We start from the raw sequence: 27,995 nt of genomic DNA on the forward strand, positions 1-27,995 counted from the left end.
ATGGGGTCAATTAAGGTGACACCATAGTAGCAGCTGGGAAAATATTAAAAACAGGGCCATACCACACACTTCACATCAATCCAGCACACATCACTCTGTTTAAAACTACTATATTCATAATATCATTCTCACTTTCCAAACTAGCCTAATTTCAGTGAGCCTAATAATTTGCTGTTTGCAGATCAACATTTTTTCAAATGGTCCTCTAAGCACGATGGTGCTCCTTACCTCCACCACCCATATTTTTTGTACACTGTTGCGTATGAAATCAATGTAGGTACCTATCCATAAAATCGTTGATGTGCACAATTTCATAGACTATACAGATTTAAAGTTACAGCACCCATTACCCCCAAAATTGTATAATCTATGCCTCCCCCTTCACACCTCACCTCACAGCTGATCAAATGTCAAGAAAATGGAGTTTTGTTACGCATTTTTAATACACCGTAAAAAAATGGCAATATGAGATCAATAAAAACTATTTTTTATAGCTCATTGGGCTAGAATGGAAAGTACCGGTCCATTTCAGCCTTGGGCAAATGACGAAAACTCGAAAGACGTGAAAAGTGAGGCAGAATTAGCGGATGACGCGAAACTTCATCGGGAAGATGTCAATCATCCAAAACATAGGCAAACTGCGTCTTACAATAAAGAAAGTGTCAGTGATTCAACTAACGCTCCAGGATCCTCGAGTGACACTGGCCCCGGTGGTGCTACCGAGGGTACAGAACCCGAGATGGACTCGAACAAAATAACTTCTATGCAACAAATAGTTGAGAACACTCTCAGGTAATGCTGATAGATAAACACCTGCTGGTTTTTTTAATGTCAACAACACACTTAAATTCACCTTTAACATGGAACCTATTCCAGTGTTAATTTTCATTTCTAAAAACTAATTAAAAACACCTGTTTTATTGTCTAGGGACAGCTGTTTAGTAAAGATTGTGAATAGGAAACAGTTAAGATGATCACAGTACATGTAAAATGAATATTTTTTTCTATAAAAAGTACACATAAAAATGCACATTAAAGTTAGTTAAATAAAATTATCAATATGTTGCAGTTAATTAATGAAATAAACAAACTTACTTTTACTATTAGTATCACTATGAGCTATCAAATAAATCAGTTTTATTTAAAGCTCTTAACATCTGAAACTTAAATATAAGAAAGCTTTGAATTTTTTATTAAATAGGAAAACTGGGTTTGTGGCAGATAGTAAAGTTAAAATTACTGAAGTTAGCTTAGATATTGGATTAGAAACAAGTTAATGAAAAAACAATATTCAATTACAATACACAATGCTAAAAAAATCTATCAATAAGCGATCACTAATTATACTTTTCCGTAATTAGCAAAGTATTTTCTTTGCATTGCAATTTTTTTATTTATGGCAGACCTGAAAGTTTGGTCCTGTTTTCAACAAAAACTTATTTAATCAAAGCACAAAATTGTTCATCAAGCACTGAAATTTGTACTCGAATTCTATTTGAAGTTCATCATCATGTTGAAAAGGGACTCTTTAACTTTATGTCTCAAGGTGGGTAATCAAATTCAGATTCTGCTATTATACATCAGGAGGACAGTGAGCTTAGAGCAGTCAGTAAATAATCAAATTCAAGAATCAAAACTTTAATCCTAAAAAAAGAAATTCATTCAAAAATTATTCTGAACTGATTGCAACCAAAAATGTTTCATTTAAAATGCAATATAAGTTACTTAGTCAATAGGTCAAAATCTCAATTATCATGCTATTTAATTTATTCCACAATCACTTTATGACTAGATTTGATATTTGTCAGACATTTGGTTGCCTGGTTTTGGCAATGTCTAAAATAATACCTTTTTATCAAAGGAACAAGCAGCATGAAACTTAAATGGGATGAAAGTCTTTTCTTTCTTATGTATGTGGCAAGGCTTGATGAAATATGATATTTAATATATAATAAATGTATTATTTTTTTAGTCAAGAGGGCCGACAAAGAGTAACTCACTTAATAGAAGCTGTTGAAGCCCTCAGCGGAGCAGAAAAGCTGTTGCTTTATCTGCGGCTACCAACAGGAGTACCACCTCATGATCCTTTAAAACAACCAATCAATCCATTAGGATCAAGGTATTTTGAAATTATAAGTTCTATTATTGTGGAAAAAATATTAAGAAATAGGTGATAATTTGTTATTGTGTTATAATTGTTGTATGTGTATGAAATATTGAATGATAAAGTAGTGTAAAATTTTAATTAATTTAATATTATTAATATGTCAGTTTTGAATAAAACGATTAATTGAAGAACATATTTGTAGAGCTGAACTGAAACAGACTGTTACATGGATACAAACACACTTGGAAGTTGACCCTGATGTCTCATTACCCAAACAGGATGTTTATGATGAATACATGTAAGTATAAAAGTTAAAGTTTAGAATAAATTGCCTATTCTGAAAATCTCCACTGCATGTTAATATGTTAGCCTTAAAGTGCCTTAAATTTCTTCTCTCTAGTTCTCTGTACAAACATCATCCATTTCATTTCTGGTTTCATTATCCATGCTCCATTTTCTGTGTCATTACGATAGTAAATGTGTATGTTATAAAAAGCATTTAGTTGTAATTACCATTACCAGACGATACCTTATATAATTTCTATTATTACTATACAAGTGAATAATAAAATAAAATAAAATAAAATACCCAAATCTCAAGGTCAATAGCAGTATTTATGTTAATTTCTGTAAAAAATTTACACTAAGTAGGTCATGAGCTTATTTTCCCTGCTAGACAAATATAAGAAGCATTTATCAGTATAATATATATAAGTTTGTAATGAAATACAATGCATGATAAAATCAAGCAATTAGGTAATAGATAATATATAAGGAACTCGGTCGTTGTATTCTGCAAATTATGTAGTGGTTTGATATTGGGGTTTGATACTGATTTTTGTTCATAATTATTAACTTAACATGTGTTCATTGTTGCTCCGCTTCTGCAATGAATGAAACAACATTTGTTATAAAATCCATTACACATTTTTTTTACCGGGTGCTAATGGCCGGTAATAATAAGGTGGGGCAGCCGTTGTAACTATACTGAGATCTTAGAACTTATATCTCAAGGTGGGTGGCGCATTTACGTTGTAGATGTCTATGGGTTCCAGTAACCACTTAACACCAGGTGGGCTGTGAGCTCGTCCACCCATCTAAGCAATAAAAAAAAAAACTTGATAAGCCATATTGGCTAAATACATAAAAATAGTGGTTCAAAATATATTTATAAAATAGTATTGTTTAAATAGTAAAATGAATTAGTATCATTATTATTAGTAGAAGATATTATTTCAACAACCATTTCTCATTTCGATGCCTCCAATGAACACTACTCTAACTCAAAATTTTGAAATTTTCGTTTTTCTCGCAAATCGTCTCACTATTTTAAAAGTATTACAAATCATTATTGATGGGGTTCGAAGCAACAGTAAATCAGCTAGTTATATGTTTATGTAGCTGTAAATCAGCTACATAAATATATCTGCAATAATAAAGATTTTACCAACTTTTTTCGTTTAAACGCTCCTCCTGTAAACCCTACGAATTTGGAGTTAGTGTAGTGTTCATTGGAGGCATCGATTTCTAGTAAAACATACTGTTACGTTTTTTGATATCACCTATTTATTCATTTCGTATTATAATACACAACATACTATTTTTTAATTTTTTTTATTTTTTTATTACTCTTCATGTAAAATTTACATTGGCGGACTTAATGCCTAAGGCATTCTTTACCAGTTAACCAAAGGTAGTGCAGAGTAAATAGTGGTAGGTGCAATTATATTTATATTAAATTACAAATACATACACAGAATATATATACTTAGTCTGGCCATAAATACTGTTACAATTTAAAATAAACAAAATATTACATTTGAATTTGGAATCTGTCATTTTTATGTGATTGCTCATTGAGTTTTCTCATTTTGGCGCCAAGACATTGTACAATATTTTGCGATATTAAAATGAAGTGGGGTGATAAAGAGAACCGAATCGCTGTGATTGCATTACACAAAGTAGGTATGGAGCCAAATGCAATTTTTAAAACTCTCCATACGCTTGGTATTAGTAAAATGTTTGTGTACCGAGCTATTAATAGGGACAATGAGACCTCCTCTGTTTGTGACAGTAAAAGATCTGGCCGTCCACGTAGTGTTCGTACGAAAAAGGTGGTCAAAGCAGTAAGGGAAAGAATTCGAAGAAATCCTGTCCGAAAGCAAAAGATTTTATCTCGGGAGATGAAGATAGCACCTAGAACCATGTCGCGTATTTTAAAAGATGACTTAGGACTTGCAGCCTATAAGAGACGTACTGGTCATGTCTTAACTGATAATTTAAAAGAGAATAGGGCGGTAAAATCGAAACAACTACTGAAGCGGTACGCAAAGGGAGGTCATAGAAAAATTTTGTTTACGGATGAGAAATTTTTTAAAATTGAGCAACATTTTAACAAACAAAATGACCGTATTTATGCTCAAAGCTCTAAGGAAGCTTCCTAATTAGTCGACAGAGTGCAACGTGGGCACTATCCGACTTCAGTGATGGTTTGGTGGGGTATTAGCTATGAAGGAGTGACTGAGCCATACCTTTGTGAAAAAGGTATCAAAACATCGGCACAAGTGTATCAAGATACCATTCTTGAGAAGTTAGTGAAGCCCCTTAACAACACCATGTTCAATAATCAAGAATGGTCCTTCCAGCAAGACTCAGCGCCAGGTCATAAAGCTCGGTCTACGCAGTCTTGGTTGGAAACGAACGTTTCGGACTTCATCAGAGCTGAAGACTGGCCGTCGTCTAGTCCCGATCTTAATCCGCTGGATTATGATTTATGGTCAGTTTTAGAGAGTACGGCTTGCTCTAAACGCCATGATAATTTGGAGTCCCTAAAACAATCCGTACGATTGGCAGTGAAAAATTTTCCCATGGAAAGAGTGCGTGATTCTATTGATAACTGGCCTCAACGTTTAAAGGACTGTATTGCAGCCAATGGAGACCACTTCGAATAAGCTTTTTATACTTTATATTTATGTATTAAACTAACACACTCTAAAAGTAATAAATGTTATTTGCAATAGAATATTTTTTATTTTTTATTGTAACAGTATTTATGGCCAGACTAAGTATACACATTTACATATACTAGGGGGGATCAAAAAGTAGTGAGAATTAGATAGAATATAATGACTATTGATAATTTCTCTATACACTGAGACCAACGCTTTTCCAAGGCTTCAATCTTTTTCAAAAAAAAGTGTTTGTCTTGGTCCTGCAAAAAGCTCTCCACGGCATCCATCACCTCGTTATCGTCTTCATACCTGTTTCCCCTTAAGTATTCTATCAATTTGGGGAACAGATAAAAATCGCTAGGCGCCAGATCGGTCGGGGATGATGGCCGTTTCCATTGCGTAGATTGCTGTTTTGTCTCGGGATCAAAATGATGGACCCATGTTTTGTCCATTGTTACGAAACGAGACAAAAAGTTTTCCGAATCTTTTTGAAACTTGTCCAGCAATGTCTTCGAAATGTCAAGTAGATTTTGTTTCCGACTATCGATTAACATTCTCGGCACCCATCTTGCGGAGACTTTTCTCATATTCAAAGATTGTTTCAATACGCATTGAATACTTCCATATGGAATTAAGTATCGGATGGTAACTGTTCGATCGCCCAATACAATTTTCTCGACTTTCGCAACATTTTCTTGGGTGACTGATGTTCGTTTTCCGTGCTCGTTCTCCGTACTCGAAATTGAGAAGCCCACCTTGCGACAGTGGAATACGGCGGAGCAGACTCTCCTAATGTTACCTCCAAATCGCAATAAATCTCTTGCGTCGTTAACTTTTTTAAACAGAGGTATTTAATAATGTTTGCCTTACGTTTTTCTCCATCACTGGTTTATATATTATTTTAATATTATTTTTTACTATTGGTAGGACCTCTTATGAGTTCGCGCGGGTAGGTACCACCACCCTACCTATTTCTGCCGTGAAGCACTAATGCGTTTCGGTTTGAAGGGTGGGGCAGCCGAGCCGTTGTAACTATACTTGAGACCTTAGAACTTATATCTCAAGGTGGGTGGCGCATTTACGTTGTAGATGTCTATGGGTTCCAGTAACCACTTAACACCAGGTGGGCTGTGAGCTCGTCCACCCAACTAAGCAATAAAAAAAATCAAACAAATGACTACATCCAAAAAAAAACAAAAGAGAATCGAAGATTTTTTTTCTTTATTAATATTACAAATATGTATCTGAGCTATGTCTGCCAGTATTAATTTTTTTTCTTACCAAGGAGTATGTCGTTCTCACTACTTTTTGATCCCTCCTCGTAATAGTTTATACAGTATTCAAAGCAATTAATAAATTCACTTATTTTATACAATATTTTAGTATTGACGAAAGCTGATTTGCCTGAATAGTTTCTGTAAAATGTTCTTATTTTTCGTTCCCAGAGCTCATTGTATGAGTAGTAACATGAAGCCTCTGTCGACTGCAGACTTCGGTAAAGTCATGAAACAGGTGTACCCGAGCGTACGGCCCAGAAGGCTTGGGACTCGTGGCAATTCTAGGTAATATAAATATTGTAAACTATCTCAAATTGAATCATCTCATTTAATTTAACAGACCATTTAATAACATTATAAATTAATTCCCAAGTAACTACTTGTCTTTTGATCTTTTATCAAGTAAATGAGTCGAGTAAAACTTAATTCGTTGCCTAAATCGATTGGAAAAGAGATAAATTATGAACCGGTCATACAACAAACGGACACCGCCAAAGTCTTTATCGACTACAAATATTTAATGAACTAATTATAATTAATATAGTTAAGCGCTTAAAATAATATTTAAAAATATCATTCACATAGAGCAATCAAAGACCTGAATCTAGAGTAAATGGAAAAGAAAGACATAATATGTATCTATTTTAAATCTTTTATCACCTGCTAAGAGTACAACACTGATTAAGATTATTCAAATAAAACAAATGCTTATAACCTAGCCTGACCTGAACCTAACCTGAAATTCGTCATTGTTGATGATGATAAGCTGAATGAAATTGAAAATGTTGAATGAAAGTACTGCAATTATTCACATTTAGTGGGTAATGAAAACTAACACTTAATATATTTTTTGAGTTGCGTAGCCATTTTTCAATATCATAAAGCACGCGTAATGTAGATATTTGATACATCAATGATACGTAGATTATAACAACTAAAGATAAGCTAGAAGAAAAAAAATACAAATTAAAATTGATTTAATGACCTTTACGTACATTTCTACCATATAAAACATTTTATCGTCGCCATGATACTTTAAATTTAGTTTTCATTTTCAGCGTAGCATTGCTTTACGTTTGTCAGTTATTAAATACATTTTTATATAATAAATATTACGAAATTGACTAGATTAGATTGGTTCAGGTATCAATCAGTCCTGATAAATTATGACCATGAATGAACGAAAAATAATTGCTTTCCTGTCACATTATTGTGGATTTGATATTTTCTGTTTTTTGAATAAGTGTTACAATTTTCATAAAAGAATTCGCTATTTATTAGATGGATAAATCAATACGTCCGAGGACTACGCGCGATAAGATTACTCACACAGCTCTAATTACATTGGACATATTTATCGAGACACACCCATGTACTATGTCAAAAAAAAAACCATTAACTTGCCTTGACTAGTTTTAATTGGCACATTTTCCGTGGTCGTGAATTATCATTGAAGAATAATGTTTTAAGTGGCATAGCGTTATCAGTGACGTCTGCGTAATGTACTGTGATAGTGATACGCATAGTATGATATTAAATCGTTCCGGGTCATAACGATAATGCGATATTGTTACTTATGAATAGTATTGGAGCGCTACTAAAATCAGAAACATATGTATAGATTAAATTTATAAACTAATTAAGGTCGATAAATAATAGTTTGAATTAAAAAAAATATGGACCCATCGTAACTTCACATATTTCTTTAACTAGTTACACGACGCTATGGTCTTCCTTGTGCTAAGCGGCTACGAGCCCGTAGACACCAAAAGGCAAGTTCCCATAAAAGTTGTACCCTCAATTGCATCGATACCTCAATCGGAAAGATTTTTAAATTAAAAGAGACAATCTCCAAAATAAAATTAACTCAAGCTTATTGTTGCTAACTCAAGCGCTGTAAAGAAAAATAAAATTTTATTATTTTGTTTTCAAAATAAAACTGTACAGAATAAACATTAAAATAATTAAAAAACAATAGTATAAAAAAGCTCGCAAAAATTCAAAAGCCCTTGCGTACTTGACATAACGCAAATAATATGTGGTTTTACATAGATATATTAATATTTGACTTATATAAACATAAAATAGCATAAAGTTTAAATAATGTTTAAAAAAATACAGTAATCTTAGAGGGAGACTTTTAAAACACACACATAAAAAGTGATTCTTACAAAAACTAGGTCCAGGCTGATGCTTCAAATGCAGATATTCGTTTGTCAGTCTGACCTTAAATACCAACTCTTATATTAGTGACTTGATTTTTATAAACACGTAATGTAAAACAAAAGTTGACGCTCATGCACCGCATTTCGTCTATTAACTTGATTGTTTTTTATTAAATTGCATGCTACAAAAACACTAAATTGATTTTATTTGTACTATTGCTAAAAACGAAGACAGACAGTAATTTTGTCATTTATAATAGTTGTTTTACGATTTTATTATACTGTAGTATCAGTTTTCAATAGATCCTCAAGAACCTCTTTGTTCATTATTCTAAAACCACCCGGTATGTAAATATTATATTATTTAACCATTACACGGTATACAGGAAAATTTCATAATAATAGGTCGGTGAACTCATAATGTCTTAATATACTTAGGTTTAATTTATTAATTCAATTCAATAGGTAAACTTGCAAAGCATACGATGGTTTAGAATTAATAATGGAGGTTACTTTTCTTTTCAGATATTGCTATGCGGGTCTTCGAAAAAGGATTAAATTGGAAGTTCCACAATTACCCGATTTAGGTGAATCGTCGAAGGCAAGTTACATACATGACGCTTTTTTTATTACAATTGAAACCTCGATCCCGTGTCTGGTGGTGGATAGCCTTTTTTTATTGCCTGTGTAGGCAGACGAGCCTACAGCCCACCTGATGGTGGTGAGTGGTTACCGTCGCCCATGGACTTCAGCAATGCCAGCGACAGAGCTGCCTATGGTGGATATCACGGTGGTTGTCTATGGACTCCAGGTACCTCCAGATGAGCACTCAACCCCTTCACTAATCTACATAATAAACATCGAATATTTTAAATAAATAAAAAATATGTTAAATCTTCCAGGAACCAATTGTGACTTCACGAGAAAATGAAAGGATAGTTTGCGACTGGGCAGAAACAAAATTAGGTAATATAAAATTAATTGTTATTAAAACCTTTTTTGACTAAACAACCTCTATGCATTCAATCGTATTTATTACATCGAGGGCTGAAAGCCTATTTGGTTATTTGGTTTAAACGACACTTATCTTTGTAATCAAAGGTCTGTTTTATTTATTGGTATAGTAAGCGGCACGTAAGTTGGCAAGGTTTTGGTGTAGTGGGGGTAATGTCGCGCATAGTGCACATTGCAACAAAAAATTGTCACTTTTATTGCCCGCATATAATTTAATTTAATTTAATTTTTTATTTGCCATAATTTGTTTTTAAGCCTGTGTGTTTAGATGAAAGTTAAAGAAAAGAGAGGAATTCGTGAAGTGTATTAGGTGTTATAAATAAAAAAAAATTAAAAGTAACGAAGTCTATTTAAAAAAATATACTTAATATTAAAAATTATGTGTCGCCGTCGTCACTATCATTTTCTAATAGTGCTACCCCTTGGATTAAATTTATGGTAGCACCTGAGCTGGTGGAAGGAGTTGGCTCCTCATCGTTGACATAACAAAGAGTCGCTGTCGTCACTGGCGTAAATAATAAAACGCTCAGTGACTGAATCGACTATATGGTCATTGGTATTTGGTCCTGGCATTGCAAACAAATTTAAAAGAATAACACTCGTAACAAAAACTAAATTTAAAACAATAATAACAACTCATAACAAAACTCAATATAAACAAAGGGTTCTACAATTTAGTAGGCGCATGTGTAACCAGGAGCGAACCAGGAGGGTCGACTGACTCACCAATCGCGCGCTCGGAACGGTGCTACGTCTTTCCCCGCGTCCCGCTTGACAACCAAAGAGACCTAAAAAACGAATTCTGCGCATCAAACGACTCTTGCCAAGTTACGTGCCGGGGACTATACTAGTGGCCCCGCGGTAGTCGAAATTCGACTAATATGTTGAAATTATAAGTAGTGAACATTATTATGGTTCTATTGTGAAAGACTATTATTTTACCTACTACTACTACATTATAGACAAACAATATTAGTCTATTCTCAATTTGATCACAGACTTTAAACAATAACAAAAGTTTGACAATAAACGAAGAGTATGTATTATTAGGCGTGTGTGTATGTGTGGCAAATACATGATAGTGTGTGTCATGTTTCTTTTATTGATTTAATGTATTATTGAGGCATAATCTAAAAAAAATTTAGCATTCTGCAATCCCTCTCTATATTGTCTATAAGTGTGGGAAAGTTCATACTCATCCGTCCTTGCAATTTTCGTAAAAAGGGGTACAAAGTTTTTGCTTCACGTATTAATACATAGATTAGCATAAACAGTTCGATTTTTTAAATTGAAATTCAATTCAGCTTAGCAGAAGTTTTTCGTTACAATATTTTTCTTAAATTTCAAACTTTAAATGGCTCTCATGGAAAAGCTGCAAAAATATCGCTAAAACCAAATAACCTTTTACTCCTCGATATTATTCTGTATTGCAAAAAATCTTTAAAATTATTTAATTTATTTTGTGGTCAATAATATGTTTTTACTCCTCAGGTGTGAAGTTCGCAAATATTTTAGAATTGTCACAACATTTATTATCACCGGCTCCAAACCTGACCACTCCCGGGCCGCTGTCTACGTCTCCACAACCAGCTGTCCCGCAGCCTCATGGTAATATTAAACTCTATTCACCCTCAGTCTCCAGTTTTCATTTTCATAACCTGATAATGTCTTCTCACTTTTTCGGAAGAGTACTCGCCAAGAAAATAAGTCAATGCTTTAAATACCTTTTTTTATTGCTTATATGGGTGGACGAGCTCACAGCCCACTTGGTGTTAAGTGGTTACTGGAGAACATCGATATCTACAACGTAAATGCGCCACCCACCTTGAGATATAAGTTCTAAGATCTCAGTATAGTTACAACGGCTGCCCCACCCTTCGAACCGAAACGCAATACTGCTTCACGGCAGAAATAGGCAGGGCGGTAGTACCTAACCGCGCAGACTCACAAGAGGTCCTACCACCAGTAAAATAAGTTCTAAGGTCTTAGTATAGTTACAACGGCTGCCCCGAACGCATTACTGCTTCACGGCAGAAATAGACAGGGTGGTGGTACCTACCTGTGCGGACTCACAAGAAGTCCTACCATCAGTAAGTTTTCATTTATTTTTTCAATTTAAATTTTCAGGATCAGCTACCGCTGATGACGCAACGAGTCGACAATTAATAAAACATTTAAAACGAAAAATGCAGGTACGTTATCTTAGAATAAACAATATAGATGTACTCTGTGCTTGAACGAATTTTCGATTACCTTCTAGTTGAACATTAAATGATTAACACAAAATATCTATGTTTAGTTTATCTCGAAAACTTAATTTTTGTAATAATGTTCTGGCGTTAGAGTCGTCACTGTTTTTTTTTTTTTTGTTTTTTTTTTTACTTATGCAGGAGGGTAGTTTATCGTATTGGGTTAATGTTTTGTAAAGTTGTAGATTTCTCGCATATTACCATCGGTGTGTGGTAGGTTGCGTTCGATTCCGATCCGCTGTCCGATTCCGATAGGTCGCTGGGGCGGTTTTTTAAAAATCCTCCATTCCTGGATGGGCCCGTGGTCGCCTGCCCGTGAAGGAAAGATGAAGCTGGAAAGGCATAGGCCACCAGCAATCCCTCCATCCTAAAAAAAGGTAGGTTGCGTCCGAGCAAATTGAATAAACGGCGACTGTAGGTGAATCGTCGAATAGAAATGGTAATGAATTTACCCGAATCTATATTAATACGTGAAGCAAAAACTTTGTATCCCTTTTTACGAAAATTGGGTGGACGGAGGAGTATGAAATTTCCCACACTTATAGAGAATATAAAGACGAAGTGCACAATGCTAATATTTTTTTTTAATAATGCGTAATGTAAAAATAGATACATTAAATCAATAAAGAAAACATTACACACACTACATACCATATTATTATATTTGACGCACACAAGCATGCGTACTATTTATTGTCAAACTTTTGTTCTTGACGTCTGTTGTAAAATTGAGAATAGATTAAATATTGTTTGTCTTTGTTAATATTTTTTACACTGTAGTCTTGGCGAAATTTGTGATTATAGAAGTATAAAATACAATCATAATACTGTACAAACTTACAATTCCAATTAATTATAGTCGAATTTCGACTACTGCGGGACCTCTAGTATAAACAAAAAACAATGGTCATTTCAATGCCTCCAATGAACACTACTCTAACTCAAAATTTTGAAATTTTCGTTTTTCACGCAAATCGCTTCACTATGTTAAAAGTATTACAATTAATCATTATTGATGGGGTTCGAAGCAAGAGTAAATCAGCTAGTTACACAAAAAAAAACATAAATATATCTGCAATAATAAAGATTTTATCAACTTTTTTCGCTTAAACGCTCCTCCTGTTGAGTTAGCGTAGTGTTCATTGGAGGCATCGATTTGACAAGTGTAATTCTTCTGTACGTCTGTTTCGCACTAAACGCTTAAACAGCTCGACCGGTTTCTATATTTTTTACTTATGTACATATTTAAGTTCACGTTGAATCATTTGAACCTGATAGGTGGCGCTTCGATCAGATTCCAGGGTTTTTCTATACATTCGGGGCAAGACATCTCACGGCACGATAATTATATTAGGTATTTCATCAACGCGCATTCTAAAGCGAAGCCTAATTTTATTTAAATTACATTGCGCGTGCATTGCAAAGTCATTTGTATAAAACACCTTGACAGGTTGATCGCGATTTTAAAGTTTCTCATTTAAATATTTTTATTGGAGGCGAGACATTTATCCTATCAATCAAAGTTTTTTCTAAAATTAATCCGTTTTCGGGAATAGTTCCCTGGCACTCTATCATTAGTCTGGTAATCATTAGTTAGCAATCAGGAAAATGACAATAAATTATAATTCATGTTTACAGGGTCATGGAACTCCCGGTAGACCCAAAAAGAACAAAGGTCAGGAATTGACTGGAGAGTCATCACCGGCGGCCTCTGGTACGTGCGTCGGACATCATCCGACGTTAAAGCATGAGACGGAGCAGGTACCCGAGACCAGCTACGCATACCAACCGGCATACGTGACGGTGTATGAGCCGCGGCCGCCATACTCCGCTTACGGGGCCCCGCCTCGCGCGCACCCGCTGCCCGCTCTCACTACCCACGAGTATCGCCCCGACCCCTACGCCTTCGAGCCCACGTATGCGCCTCACGACTTGACGCTCCCCATCAACCTCAGTAGCAACGCTTCCCTCGACCTCTCCACCGACCGCGCCGACTGGCACCGTCGCCGTCCACCTGAGCCGCCGCCCCCGCCGCGCCTGCCCCTCCCCGGTAAGAAATTCATCCTGGAGACCTACCAAATCGAAACGGCAGCGCGCGCGCCGCCGCTCCAGCCGGTGTCGGCGCCAACACCGGACGACTTTCCGCGCGCCGAATACTTGCCCAAGAAAATGAGAGCGGCCGAGATCCTCGGCGGGAAGCTGGCCGCGGCCCGACATGTCGTGGCTGTCTCGGAAGCCGGGTCCTCGTCGGCGCCGGTTGCCGAGCCTGCGCCGCTCCGTCCCGCGGGTGCTTTTTTAGAGGATCCAAAAAACTTAACGAGCCGGTCCAAAAGCACCGCCGCGGCGCTGGCCCGGGAGGAACAGGAGGCGGCGAGTCCAACGCGATCGACGAGAGCTCTGGCGTCCATCAAACCGCGCAAAATAAATAGCCGCATGAGATCGAACTCGCCCGATCGTGCGAGGTCACCCGAGAGACCCGCCACTCCCGACTCTTGTTGCGGCCTCGACGGTATCAATATTAGAACTGGCGTGATATGTGAAGAAAAACACTCTGAAATCTTGAACAGAGAACGCGTCATCAGTATCTGCAATATCGATAAACACGATCTGGACGATTATTTGAACGAAGGGAATAGTCAAGAACACGAAGAAGAGCTGCTTCAGTACTTCCACCAACAGCGTGCCGCTCAAGCCGAGGCGGCAGCGGAGCTCGACCAGTCTGAAAGAACCGTTATTTTTTTAGAGGCAAGCCAGGACCCGCAAGACGAACACAGTCAAGGAAAAAATGAAAAAATCTCTCAGTTACGCGAACTACTTGCCAAAAATTTGAAAAACCAAAGTGGGTCCAACTCTCAGAATGCAATAAATCAAAACGCTGACCACTCTCAAGCAAATACGAATCAGCAGCAGTCTGCCAAAGTCAGTGATTGCGGCGATGCATTCAAACCGTTAAATGTTGACGAGAGCGATATGAACGGGACGGCCACGACTAAAGCGGTCGAAGTGAATCCCCCGAAACAGTGCCATAGTGTGCCGCATCAAAACGGGTCAACGTTACCTTTTAACAACGATAAGACTTCTAATCAAATGATACCGAATGTCAGCGGTTCCCATCTCTACAATGGGCACTGTCAAAACGAACCTCAGAGCCCCACAACTAGAACTCAGCAATACGACTTTGTTCCGATATCTGAAGGGTGCCATTCGCCCGGACACTTCAGAGGCCAAAGTCCAACTAAAGTACAAAAACAAGTAATCGTTGGGGGTTCTCTTCAAACGTCACCGACATCACACAGCACTGCTGCCAGCCCTTTTGTGAGCCCAAGAAATACACCGGTCCCGAGGTCGAGACTATGCCCTCGGCCCATTCCTAAACACAACGGACGAAAGAGACGCAATCCTTTAACATTGGGTATAAATGACATGTGCTCGAAGCCATTTGCTATTCCAAACGATCAGAAATTTATAACAAAAAACACTACCTGTGATCCCGGTAAATATTGTCAGCCGATGTCTGCTCCGCCTTCGCCAAACATATTGTCGTCCCATTTCAAAAGTCAATTATATCAATGTAATTCGAGCATTCAGAACGGTAACAATAATAATTTGTGTTTAAATTTCCTACCAAATAACGCTTTCAGAGAACACATAAACGGAGACCCGCCGCTCTCGGCCGATCCTCTGTCCAGCGAAGTCAGTCAATTCTTTCAAGATTCAATGGTGACTTATAGACCGGGCCCAGACGCTTTTAGGTCCCAATCGGTGCCTTTAAAACACGGAATCAACAATATCGGTCTCCTCAGCTACAATAACACGCCCGTTGGCTCGGTGCCGCCTACGCCTGTCCCTAATGAGTTCTGCGACTTTGGTTCGCTGGCTGAAACCTGCGACATATCTAGAGCTGGCCTCAACAGAGAGACTTTAGACAAAATTTACAACGCGATAGACAGTAGCCACGATGTACTTAATCCAGACGGCACAGCGAATCTGCTAAATACGAATGACGGTTTGAGTAACGGCTGCGATTCTATGCCGGGATCGCAAATGTTACCCGATCAACTGACGTCACTTATCCCGGGCGGAGAAGAGCTACTCGACAGCGGAAACCAATTCAACCAATCGTACACGAACGACAGTTCGACAACGGAAAATACAAACAGTATTGACTTAGATTTATCGGAACTAGTTACGGACAAAAGTAAATATTATACGTCTCGCTCGGTACCGAGCACACCGTTGCCTTACAAACGTGCCGCTCCCGGCCTGCAGATAGACTCGCGCCGATCCAGGGATTTGTTTGCCGTAGAGAATTACACTATACCGACGAACGGAATATGCTCCAAGTCGGTGCCATCGACTCCTCAGTTTGCTGAAGACAGGAGTGTTTTTAGCTACAGCAATAGAGATTTCTTGATCAACGGAAACTCTGTTTGTGGGTCGACTCAAGTCCACGAAACCGTAGTCGAAAACGATCAAACGTTGGCTTCGCCGCTTCACGACATGCTACGAGAAGACATATTAGACCCGTTGACGCCCGCGCTGCTGGCCGATCTGGATAAGATTGATGCCGCCCCCTATGTCGATCTCTAGTCAGCAATAAACTCCCTTGTAAATATTTGTATATCATAATGTTCATTTTTCAATGGCACATTAAATATTGGACAACAAAGTGCAATATTGGTTAGATGCCTTCAGTGAAGGTTGACACATTGTTCTTACTTCGCCAATCATGAGGTAATGCTTCAAAAAAAATATGTTAAAACAATGGTGACAAAACTCAATTATTTGATGTTTATGTTAAATATGTAATTAAATTACAGAAAAATCTGTATATTGAATTGAATGAATTTTAGATACGATACAAACTGGTGCTAAAACTGGACAATTCTGATCACATATTTCAATTTACTACCCGCAGGTCGGAGCTAACTTTATATTTAATATAATGGACCATTGTAACAATTGTTGCATAAGTTTGTACATATGTGTAATTATTACAGTATAATTAATAGTATAAAATAATAAAATCGACTGAATTCAATCGACAAACGAACACATGAAAACAACGTTCTGCCTATCGTTACTTCTCGTCCGATACTTTCTACGGCTGCTGATAAAAATGACAACCTTTTTGGTGATTGTTCTCGAAAGATCCGAGGCTATAAATTAAAATTAAAATGTTGAAAACATTAACGGATCATTTTGTATAGATAGAATATAATGCCAAATCGGCCAACAATTTTTTTTTATACGCAATGTATATTTGGCGATTTATTCGTGTAACTGAAAATTCAGAAGCACAATTCACATGAAACGAATGGCTGTAGTTAGATTAACCAGACCAATGCAGTGTGCAAAGCGCGCTATTAGGTAATTAAATAAAACGGTTTTCATATGTAAAACTAAATGAAATATATAGTTTATGAAAATGAATTTATTGTAAGTTAGCACAAAGATTTTAATATATTTTATTATCGCATAGATGTTTTACTGACATATTAAATTTAAATAGATAAATAGCATGAAATGCGGAAAATTGTTCTGCCACTATGGCTGTGTGAAGCGTGAGGGCTTTTAACTTTTCGTTGCAGCAACGTGGGACATAGGTCTGTGAATATAATATAAAATTTTGGTGGAAATATAAAAAAAATGTTACAACAATATTCATAGCAACCAATTCGAATTCTAATGAAAATTTCTGCACGTGTCGCACTAACATAATACATAAACCAAACGTATCTACGTTCAGTACAGGCGTGTATGTATTAGATTAAACAATCTAGAATTGCATATTTTTGTTTTTAAAGCATTTTCAATGCAGAATCTTCAGTTTCCAAATTAGGTATTATATATGATTTGGTAAACAATACGATGATACCCCATATGATGACCCCCCATATATCGTACAATAGAACATCTAAATGATTTGTTTAAAAAGTATATTGACATTATCAATATATTTTATTTAAAAAAAACATGCAAAGAGAAACTTTTTATAAAAATGTATTTAAATCCAATTAAATTAAATTATATCATATTCAATTAAGTAACTAAGATGACTTCTGAATTATATTTTACAGTTAAATCACATTTAATTCGAAAGAATGAAATGTTAATTTTATATAGGCCCACATATCATTCTTTCCAAAAAAAAAAAATAGTAAGACTTTCAATGTAATCCATTTGAGATTTTGTTTTGTTTTTTATAATGAAGCCTAAGCTAGATTACTTTTGAGGTATAGCATGTAGAGGTTTGTATAACGCTAGTACAAAGTAACTCACTGATACAACAGGGATTTACCTAAATATGTATAAGTGAAACCGAAGACTGTATTAAAATTTGTAGGTATTTCAACGCATACAATTGTTCTGTTCACACTTTGTTCTGAATTCAAAACGTCTACGCAACGAATAGGAAGGTACTTTCAGTGATAAAAAGTTTTGTTTGTATGGGTTTTGTATTCCAATTTGGTACAACTACCAAAATCTATTGGTACCTTATTAATTTTAAGTTGTACAGTGTATTTTGTTTTTAGACAAAAATAAATTAAGGTTAATATTGTAAATACTTTGATCATCATCTCATTCCTTGTTTCATTAAAAATCGGATGGTGTGCGCGTAATCATCAGTCATGATGGTCACGTTAAATTGCCACAGTTTAAATAGGTATAAAAGTCAAATATATTGCGATGTACGCATTAATTAATAAGTGTTGTGAACACGATAAAATTTGGTGTTTTAGTCTATAAATGGATATTATCTGTGAATTATTATAATTTATGTTTTTAAAAAGAAAACAAATTTGAATCCGTTCACTGCAATCTTCGACAACTGATTAGAGCTAAATAAAAACACATGAATTGAAAATAATATTTATTTTAACAAATAATCTTTAGTAATTACATATATAGAAATTAACCATACGTAGACGTAAAGCAGGTGCCATCTATTTATGTTTAGTAAATAAATGAAAATCATCCTGATGTTAGAAAAGCCAATGCACACCCAATTAATCTACAAATTGCATATTTTATACTGTTGATGGTCCCATTGTTAATAAAAATATCGGGTTTAAAATAATTCTAGTAGTGTAAATATACATGGTGTACGGAATCTGTAAGCAATAATCTGCTAGTTTAAAGAAAACAACCATATTAATTAATTTAGCAATACTCCTCGTTTTGGTCAAACGAAGAAGCAAAGTCACATAAGTGTTTAACACACACGGCGACTGCCAAACACAGAACGAGGCTTTTTTTGTTTTTTAAAATTCGTATTCTCTTATGACTTAAAAAATATTGTTTTACAATTGCAGTTGCTTTCTTTAGTTTACAATGTCAATATCTTTTATATAATATATTTAGTTACCTCCCGATTCCCGTACAGCTTGTATAATCCGTACCTTATTGAGATTACAGTTAATGGAAACATTGGCTCTGAAAACGTTCTCATCAAGTGTCGAATTTAGGTTTGAAATAATATTGTTATTTAATTATTGGACGCGAAGAATTTTAAATATTTAGAATTACACATGTAACAATTCATGAATGTTAATTTAATTAATTGAATATTATTGTCATTGAATAAAAAATAAATCGAAGTTAAAATGTAATACATACATGACACTTGTTTATTTTTATTTAAGAATCGTGTTGTTATTTCATTATTATTTTATCTTATTTTTAAATCTAGAGTATATAGTTTTAAGTAATGTATAATGTAAGTAAAGATATCCATGTTGTTAACTAGTATTTTATGGATGTTAATTTACACCATTTGCTATGCAGTGATAATAAATGGAATAAGAAACATTTTATGTTCGTATTTTTCGAATTGAAAATTTCATTCCTTTAGTGATTAAAGTATATTTTTGTTTGCACATGATCAATGCGCTTCTGGAATTTTTATCGGGTTGAATTGAAATTTTACTTGGCGTTTGGTATTTCAAGGACGGTTTTTGTAAATTATAAAGATAAATTATATAATATCTTGCACTGCACTAAAATTCGCATGTCAAATAATGACAAACCATACACGCTGCTTTTAACTTATGTAATAACTCATGTTCACTATGCTTGGCGAATAAATGATTTCCTTCTTTCTTTCCTTCTGTCATAGTACCAGCAACATACGACAAATTCCGTGTAATTTGTTTTAACAAATATAATTTTTATCACACAATTACCGATATTCAAATACAGATAGATAAATAACAAGTGGCAGGGCGTAGAAATACGTGGTACCTACCCGCGCGAACACAAGACGCCTGCTTTTTTTCCTACCTAAGCTGATAGATAGCCTTGAGAGGCTATTTCAGCGTAACCTTCACTAGTAGGTGAGCTCACGGGGATCAAATCTGACGACGTTGCTAACACGAACCCTGGTAAGAGCCGTGCTTCGCAGAATCTACCACCGGATCGGAAACACGACCCACTGAGAAGATCCAGCGAGAAACTCAGTGGGCTGCGTCTGTGGGTTAATTTACTTGTCGAGCCCTTCATCGCAAGCGATGGGTTCGACGTGAACGATGACTGGTGCTTGAGGTACCTAAAAGCACCGTTAGTGGATCGGGAGACGCCTGCCTGCCTGAGAGACCACCACAAAGTTACAAAAATTATAATTGTTTTTTTTTTATTGTGAGTTTCGTTTTTAGCACACCTTATTCACACCTCTTCATCGTGGCAATCATTCGTCTACGTGTGTCCGGTAGGTATTTCATTCGGATAAATTGGGACCTGTCAGCGGGAATCGAACACAGGCAGTCGCATCGTTCGATACAAATGTACCTACTGGACGTCTCATCCTTTAGGCCACGGCTTCAAATGTAAACATAAACATAAATTTCTAGAAGAAATATCTCTATAAATTTCTTACTATTTCAAAATGATTATGGATTAAAAAAAATACATTTATTTGTAAATTGTTTGTGTGTAAAAGGCGCGCGCGGCTTTCTTTCTTTATTATGTATTCGTAGTACGTATTCATAAGTACATATTTAACAAGTCTTCTAAAATAACTGAAATATTTTATTCAAATTAGTTCTGAAAAAAAAAAAAAAAAAAAGATTTATGCATGATTAAAAAATATTAATTAAAACTAAATTTATCTCTAAATTACCGTACATACCTCTAGAACCATAGTTTTGAATAAATAATTCGGGTAATATAGGATCATCTTCATATGTGTAAGTTTCGTTAACTTGTACATGTGCTTCAGGATTCCATTCAAAAAGTAAACTAACTAATGGTAAGTTATGTAAATTTTGCAATGCTTTTTCTCCGTATTTTTGTTTTACTCTTCTAATGAGACATCTTTTTACGTAAGTAAAGAATGTATCTAAGAAATTAAAGCAAACATTGCCACTCCAATATTTCTGTAAGATCAAAAAGGAATCACTGAGTACGACTGTCTTTTTATTTTCTTGACAATGCTGCGCTTGACAAGTGGTGAATTAAAAACATTTCTGAACACGCCCAGATGGGCATCTCTAAGCAATCATGCTAGTTTGAAGGATGGGGTCGCCGCTATGCAATGTAATGACTTTGACCTCATTTCAATATGATTTGTGACGTATGTATTCGTATTTTTTTGAGGCAAAAATATATCAATCAAGTTCATTTTAATCGAACGCGTTTAATATCTACTTGGAATACAGCAAAATTCCATAACAAACATAAAATCGTTAGGTTAAAGTTAATAAACTTACCTTACTTTGTTTTGATAATTCTTTTACTGTGAACACTTTTAACTCTTCAACTATTCCTTTATCATTTCGAAATCCACATAATATAGTGTCGACTCCAACAAGAAATGATTGACACCACCATTTTTTGCATTTGTACCTCCTTTAAAAAAAAAAAACAAAAAACAATCGTTACTCGTGTGTTGAAGAAATCTTTGGGCCCGCAGTTTCGCAGTCGTGGACCATTTCCACATATCCTGCGGGCCCCCTAGGTGCCGGGACCTCGTAGGTGGTTCGGACCCAGACCAGAAGAATTACGGCCTAATTAGTATCAAGTGGTTACCGAAATTCATAAATATCATAACGTGAATTCCACCATGTTTTTTGGTCTTAGTTTATATCGCCGGATCATCGGCCACGCGTGACGTCTGTGCGGTGGGTTTATAGGAGTTAAGTTTGAGTCTACTACTAAACAATGTCGTCGCCTTTTAAACAAATCTTTCGAAACTTACCAAATCAGAAGCAGTAAGAGTTAACTGCCCCCTACCTACACGGTGACTTGCACATATTAACGCCACCGCATCATAACACGGCAGATTAGTGGTCGTCTGCTGGGTCTAATCCAGACTTCAAAAAAAGAAGTAGGTTCTAAATTCGGCACTGGACCATATAGATACACACGATATTGTCATTTTATTTTGTTGAAGTCACTTTTCTTTTTATGATAATGACAATGACGTAGAGCCATAATGTATTTATCTTTATATCTATCAGCCATTTCGCCAGCTCCAACACAAGATTGAGAGTGCCTGAAACATTAGGCAGGATTGCGATGTTGATACGCCGTACCAACACTAAACATTGGTAGTGGTCACAGTATACTGGTGCAAAATTCAGAGATTCTCCAATAAATGAGCCAGATTATTCTCAAAGCACAAAAGAAACCACCGCTCTAAGTGGAAAATATTATTCATAATCTTGTAGTTTTCGTAAGATCATATTTGGTGAGAGCAGAATGTATAATATGGATGTGGCACGGCAGTTGAATTTTATCCAGGGTATCTACCTTATCTAGGGTAGGTAGATCTTTCACTGCCATCACATAGGAACAATACTCTATATTCATTTCCATTTATTAAGCAGCTACCTACCTGAAATTTATCTCTTGTTTATTATTTTCTATATGCCTATTTGTTTTTAACTCAATGAATTCCTTATCACACAGATACTCTAAAACAGTTTGAGGATCAGCATCATTTGATGGTGGGGATGGGACCACTACTTTGTCACATCTGATCGCATCCATTTCTGCTCCATAAATTATTTTGTGATTGTTCAATTTCGTAGTTAAAACCAATGAGAATTCTTCTGTTTCATCTACAGGTACATCAGGATTGGGATTGGCTTCAGGATGATCTGAAATCAAGTATTTATTAATGTTTTTTTTTTAATTATATCAAACAAGAAGCACATGAAGAACTTTTTACAGCAGAGCTAATTTAATTTTAGTAGTATAGGTTCTGAAGTCATAATGGCCTAAATGATAAGACGCCAGGTGCATTTATGCATCAAACGATGCAACGATGCCAGTGTTCAAATCGAGCAGGCAAATACTAATTTATCTAATGATATACTTCCTCATTAAATGTTCACGATTGACTTCCACTGTAAATGATGTAATAAAAATAAATCAAACATAATTTTGCCGTGTGGTGCTGGCGGACTAGAATAGCACCCTCCTATGTCTTCCCATGGGTATAATAGAAGGCGATAAAGAGAGTGTGAAAAAGTACTTATCCCCTGTAACTTATTCACCATTATATATTATATGGTCCATCTGTCCGAGTCTTTCTCCAGTCTTAACAGTCCCCGTTCCACTGGGTCTAGAAAGATACGAATGAGTATTTCTTATATATTCTTATATACTTTTACCTATGTCTCGCGCCTATGATTGTGCACGTTAATATAACCTGCGCAACTGACTGCTTTCATATAAAGGATTCAGATTATATCCTACGGCGTTGGGTGTAAGTAGAAGCTTGACGTGATGCATGTTGGGCTTTGTCTGAAACTTACGTAGTTGGCCCTGGGGTGTAGTATTACATCGTTACATTGGGGTAACAGAGCGGATTCGGCAGCACCCGGGGTGACAAAGCAGCCCTATTCAGGTATGCACTACTTTCCTTGCTAAGCCGGGGAGGGGGTGCCCTAAATAAACGCTCACTCCAACTTATAAGGAGGATAGCAACAGCGGCTGCCTTCGCATCTAAAATTCGCGGTCGAAGCCGTTGTTGTTGTTGTTGTAGTAGTCCTAGGATACCCCGCTGGTACATAGGGCTCACCCAAGTTGTCTCCACTTGACCCTGTCTTGCGCTTGCTCCTTGACATCACTCCAGGTCATGTTGGCAGTCCTCATCTCAATCTCCACGGTGTGTCGCCAAGTCTGTACAGGGCGACCAGGTCTTCTCTTGCCAAGCGGTGGCCACTCAAACGCGATTGATGCTGCGTTGACTCCGCTACGCCGTGGAGTGTGTTCTATCCAACGTCATTTCCAATGGCCAATGTCTTGCGTGATGGGGTTTCGATCACATTTAGTCCAAAGTATTAGAGATAGTGACTGGCCAGAATATGCAGAGTATCAACCTCAAGCACTTATTTACAAATACCTGCAGTTGGTTCGTGAGTATCTTGGTCACTCTCCAAGTCTCACATTCAAACAGGAGAACACTTTTGACAATGGAGTCGAACAAGGTCAGCTTGATCCGACGAGTCATGACACTTCACTCCCGTAGTATGTATCTCTTTTTTGTTGACCTTGAGGAGGCATTCGATAATGTACCGTATAAAGCCCTCTGGATAGTGCTGCAGAAACTTGGATGTACAGTGAAGTTTGTGAAACTTCTGACTTCCCCATGGCGACATTCAAATTTGTGTCGCTGTAAGTGCTGATCAGTCAAGAGTTTTTCCCTGTCACCTGAGTAAAACAAGGGTGTATCTTCGAACCTGCACTGTTCGCGTTATACTTTGCAGTCGTAGTTCAGGACGTATTACAGAGAACCCCTGAAGGCATTTGCATCCGATTTGGCATTAATGGCAATATGTTTAATCTCGCCAGACTCAGGGCCCATACAAAAGTGTCTCACGCACTGATCACAGAGATTGTCTATGCGGATGATTTATGCTTTGTGACCTATTCTCCAGAAGGCCTGCTTCTTGAAACTTATGACTATTTTTTACAAATCCTGCTGTAGTTTTAATCTGAAGATTGGCATTCAAAAGACAGAAGTGATGTCTTTAGATATTAATGGTCAGGAGAGTGTCTCTTGGCCATCAAACTCAGTGATGACATACTTAAGCAAGTCCTTACATTCCGTTATCTGGGGAGCACTATAGCATCAAAGTGTGACCTTGATGCTGAAATCAACAGCCAGATCGGTGCGGCAGTTGCGGTATTCGGCAGATTAAATGGCAGGGTTTTTAGCTCACATAATCTGAAGCTGGGTACCAAAGTTGACATCTATAGGGCGGTGGTGCTGCCGAACATGCTATACTCTTCAGAGTCATGGACAATATACCGCCGCCATATACGAACTCTGGACCGTTTCTACCTAAAATGTCTGCGCCTAAATTCTCAGCATCTGCTGGTCTGATCGTATTCGGAATACAGAAGTGCTGTGGAGAGCCAATACCATGGGCATTGAGGCCTATCTCAGGTGGCGACAACTCGGTTGGTGTGGACACGTATCATGAATGTCAGATCAACCTACGGCATTAGCTGAAAACACGCCCGCCATGTGCTACCTCTTACAACTATTATAATGGTGTGGGAATAAGATCTCCTATGTTAGCCACACACGAGCACACAGTGACAATTCAAAACGGAGTTGAAGTGGTCGCCATGGCCGAAATCAGCCAAGGAGAGTAGTAGTAGTAGTAAAATCAAAACTGCAATAATTATAATTTGCGTAATTACTGAATATCTTGTGAGTCTGCACAAGCTGCCATGAAGCAGTAATGCGTTTTGCTTTAAAGGGTGGGGCAACCATTTTACTGAAAAAATTGGGACCTTAGAACTCATGTCTCAAGGTGGGAGGCAGCATTCACATTGTAAATGTTTATGGGCTCCGGTAACCACATAACATTAATGGGGAATTATCTCTTTCACCATCAATGCAATAAAAAATGGATGTCAATAAATATAAAAAATTGCAATCAATAAACGCAGACAGCAAATACAGTCAAACCTGGATAAGCGAGAGTTCAGGGGAGCATAATCTCATTCTCGCTTATAGAGGTTTCTCACTAACCCGAGTTTCTCGCTAATGCAGGTACATGGGTAGCGTTTCTCTCTTAAAGAGGTACGCAGCAATAACAAGTCACAGCAAATACGAATGTAGCAAATATGTAATTTGATAAAATTATGCGCATAATATGCACAACATATATTATGTACATATATATTTTTAATAGTGTATATGTTACGTTCATTAGATTTCAACATATAAGTACTTTATAAGGGTAGGTATCAAGATGCTTACGACAATAAAACAAAAATTCATGCACTAATTTTATTTTATTTAGAACTTATTTACACTTAAAAAAATCCATCAATTTCGTTTGGGTTTCTGTGATAAGGTCGGTTTCAAGAATGCGATAAAATTACAGTTATTTAGGTCCACGAAATAGAATAGATTCAATATTTAAGAGAAAACAATACAAAAACAATGGTAGGAAGTTCCACGCAAGTTAAGAATGAGACATTTATCATCTGCTATTTTAATAGCAGATGTTAAATTTGTCATTTATTTTGTCATTTGTTCCTCCTAAATAATATAAATAAATAAAGCTCGACTGTCGCTTATAAAGGTATAGATAAGTAGCAGTCTCACTTACGGAGGTCCATGAGGGAAAAACGACTCTCTTACAAAGGTTTGTTTCTCACTAACAGACATTTTGGGAGCTTAAAATGACAGGTCCTGGCTATTACTCTCACTTATGGAGTTTTCTCACTTATCCAGTTCTCACTTACACAGGTTTGACTGTAAAGGCAATAAACGATACAAGTGGACAATTGTAACTGATAATTATTCCAAATTAAACAGGAATAATACTTAGTAGATATTTTACAACTTACCTGATGTCATGAATTGTTCAAATTTAAAGCCCCATGATGTGAACTGCTTATCTTTCTCAGACATATTACGATTTCTATATTTCTTTTCATCAGTGTCTCTCGCGCATAAGTATATGTTACCTTTATGTAAAATCGCAACTATTTTCCATGGTTCTGTATTCTCATACGGTGTACACGCAACACATGTCATGAGACCCCGGTAACAGTGAATCGGGGCATCGTTAATAGTCTTCTGTATTGGAAAGTTTAATCTGTGCTCTTGTGTAAGTAAGAAATGCAACAAATCATCTAATTTAACGTCCCGATCTACTGGTTTACGCTTTACTTTGTCTAAATGCAAATTCAAATCAAAACACACTTTTTTGTCTCGTAAAGTTTTACAAAATTTTAGATTGTGGAGACCAATATATCCTATCACTTTTGGACGATCAAATCGAGGAAATGAATTTGAGTAAATGCTAGCATTCACATGAAGTTCTGGCTGAATTTGCATATTGAATTAAATAATAATTCATGAAATAGTGTAATGTCTCGACTATCGATGCGAAATTTGTTTATTTTGAAAAATTTTTCATTAGTTCTATAGTCGGATTTTTAATTAGACGAAGCCAGCTGACAGTAGCTAATGTCACTTTGTGAAATAATGTTGCTATATTTAAAGTAATAGTGATGCGTTCGGTTCTCGTTCAATCACATGAATGAACAATGAGTGTGAAGAGTTAATCATTAAATTCAAACTATAAAAGAATATTATTTATATTTTACAATAAAATTGTATTAAAGTGCTCCAATATACGTTACTAGTAATATGTAACTACAATCAGTTTTTTTTTATTTTCATAACCTACCTATAATTGTTATATTTTATACATCTATAGTTTCAACTATATGATGTATTGGAAATAGGACAGTCTAACAAGCTTCCCCGCAATGTTTTTCTTAATGTTTAAAACACTCGGTATTCAGTTCAGGTAGATACTATAGGAACATAATATTTCGTCGAAAACTCGTTGGTATGTACAAAACACGCCTAAAATTCGAATCCCGTACCCGATATCGGCAATTCGGCACACCAAGTATTCACTAGACAATCGAGGCAATTTCATTAATTCAGGAGTTTTTTCAATCGTTCACTTTGTCACAACACTATTTTTATTTCATCAAAAACTGACAACACAGTAAACGTCAGTTGACTTCGTCTAATAAAAAATCCGACTATATGTAGGACACTTTACAGTGTCGCCAACTGTTCGAAAACTTTCCCCCTAAAGCAATTTCAAAAACCACTAAATTAGTGGTATGTTTTTGAGAATAGCCAGAAACTTTTTCTCCCTTTGGCATTTTAAACCTGGTATTTTTTATTTGGTATTTGTTTTTAAAAAAAGATAGTGCACAAAACTAACAATTATAACCGA

The 27,995-nt window shown here is 36.2% G+C and overlaps 2 protein-coding genes and 1 long non-coding RNA gene across 5 annotated transcripts; 1 reads left to right on the forward strand and 2 right to left on the reverse strand.

Annotated features, from left to right (window-relative positions):
* Positions 1-382: 382 nt before the first annotated feature.
* Positions 383-19,578, forward strand: LOC114248947 (uncharacterized). Its single transcript, XM_028182384.2, has 9 exons — positions 383-792; positions 1,973-2,119; positions 2,310-2,405; positions 6,504-6,620; positions 9,026-9,101; positions 9,403-9,466; positions 11,006-11,122; positions 11,642-11,706; positions 13,402-19,578. The coding sequence occupies exons 1-9, from the start codon at positions 509-511 to the stop codon at positions 16,351-16,353; spliced, it is 3,918 nt and encodes a 1,305-aa protein (XP_028038185.1). The 5' UTR covers positions 383-508; the 3' UTR covers positions 16,354-19,578.
* Positions 711-12,859, reverse strand: LOC149501464 (uncharacterized). Its single transcript, XR_016324194.1, has 2 exons — positions 12,694-12,859; positions 711-3,383 (listed from the first exon to the last, which is right to left on the reverse strand). It is a non-coding gene; the product is annotated as an uncharacterized LOC149501464 (long non-coding RNA).
* Positions 18,625-27,305, reverse strand: LOC114248969 (decapping and exoribonuclease protein Rai1). Of its 3 annotated transcripts, XM_089732947.1 has the most exons (6): positions 26,581-26,718; positions 23,262-23,329; positions 22,598-22,862; positions 21,471-21,609; positions 20,891-21,137; positions 18,625-20,805 (listed from the first exon to the last, which is right to left on the reverse strand). In XM_089732947.1, exons 2-6 carry the CDS (start codon positions 23,281-23,283, stop codon positions 20,795-20,797), a joined length of 684 nt encoding a protein of 227 aa, XP_089589073.1. In that variant the 5' UTR covers positions 23,284-23,329; positions 26,581-26,718; the 3' UTR covers positions 18,625-20,794. The 3 variants fall into 3 exon arrangements, with proteins under 3 accessions (XP_089589073.1, XP_028038221.2, XP_089589074.1); XM_028182420.2 differs by lacking the exon at positions 23,262-23,329 and having other exon boundaries at positions 26,581-27,305; XM_089732948.1 differs by lacking the exons at positions 23,262-23,329; positions 26,581-26,718 and adding an exon at positions 26,340-26,482.
* Between the last annotated feature and the right edge of the window lie 690 nt (positions 27,306-27,995).

This window comes from Bombyx mandarina, chromosome 15, assembly GCF_030267445.1.
Source record: "Bombyx mandarina strain Sakado chromosome 15, ASM3026744v2".
NCBI classification, from domain to species: domain Eukaryota; kingdom Metazoa; phylum Arthropoda; class Insecta; order Lepidoptera; family Bombycidae; genus Bombyx; species Bombyx mandarina.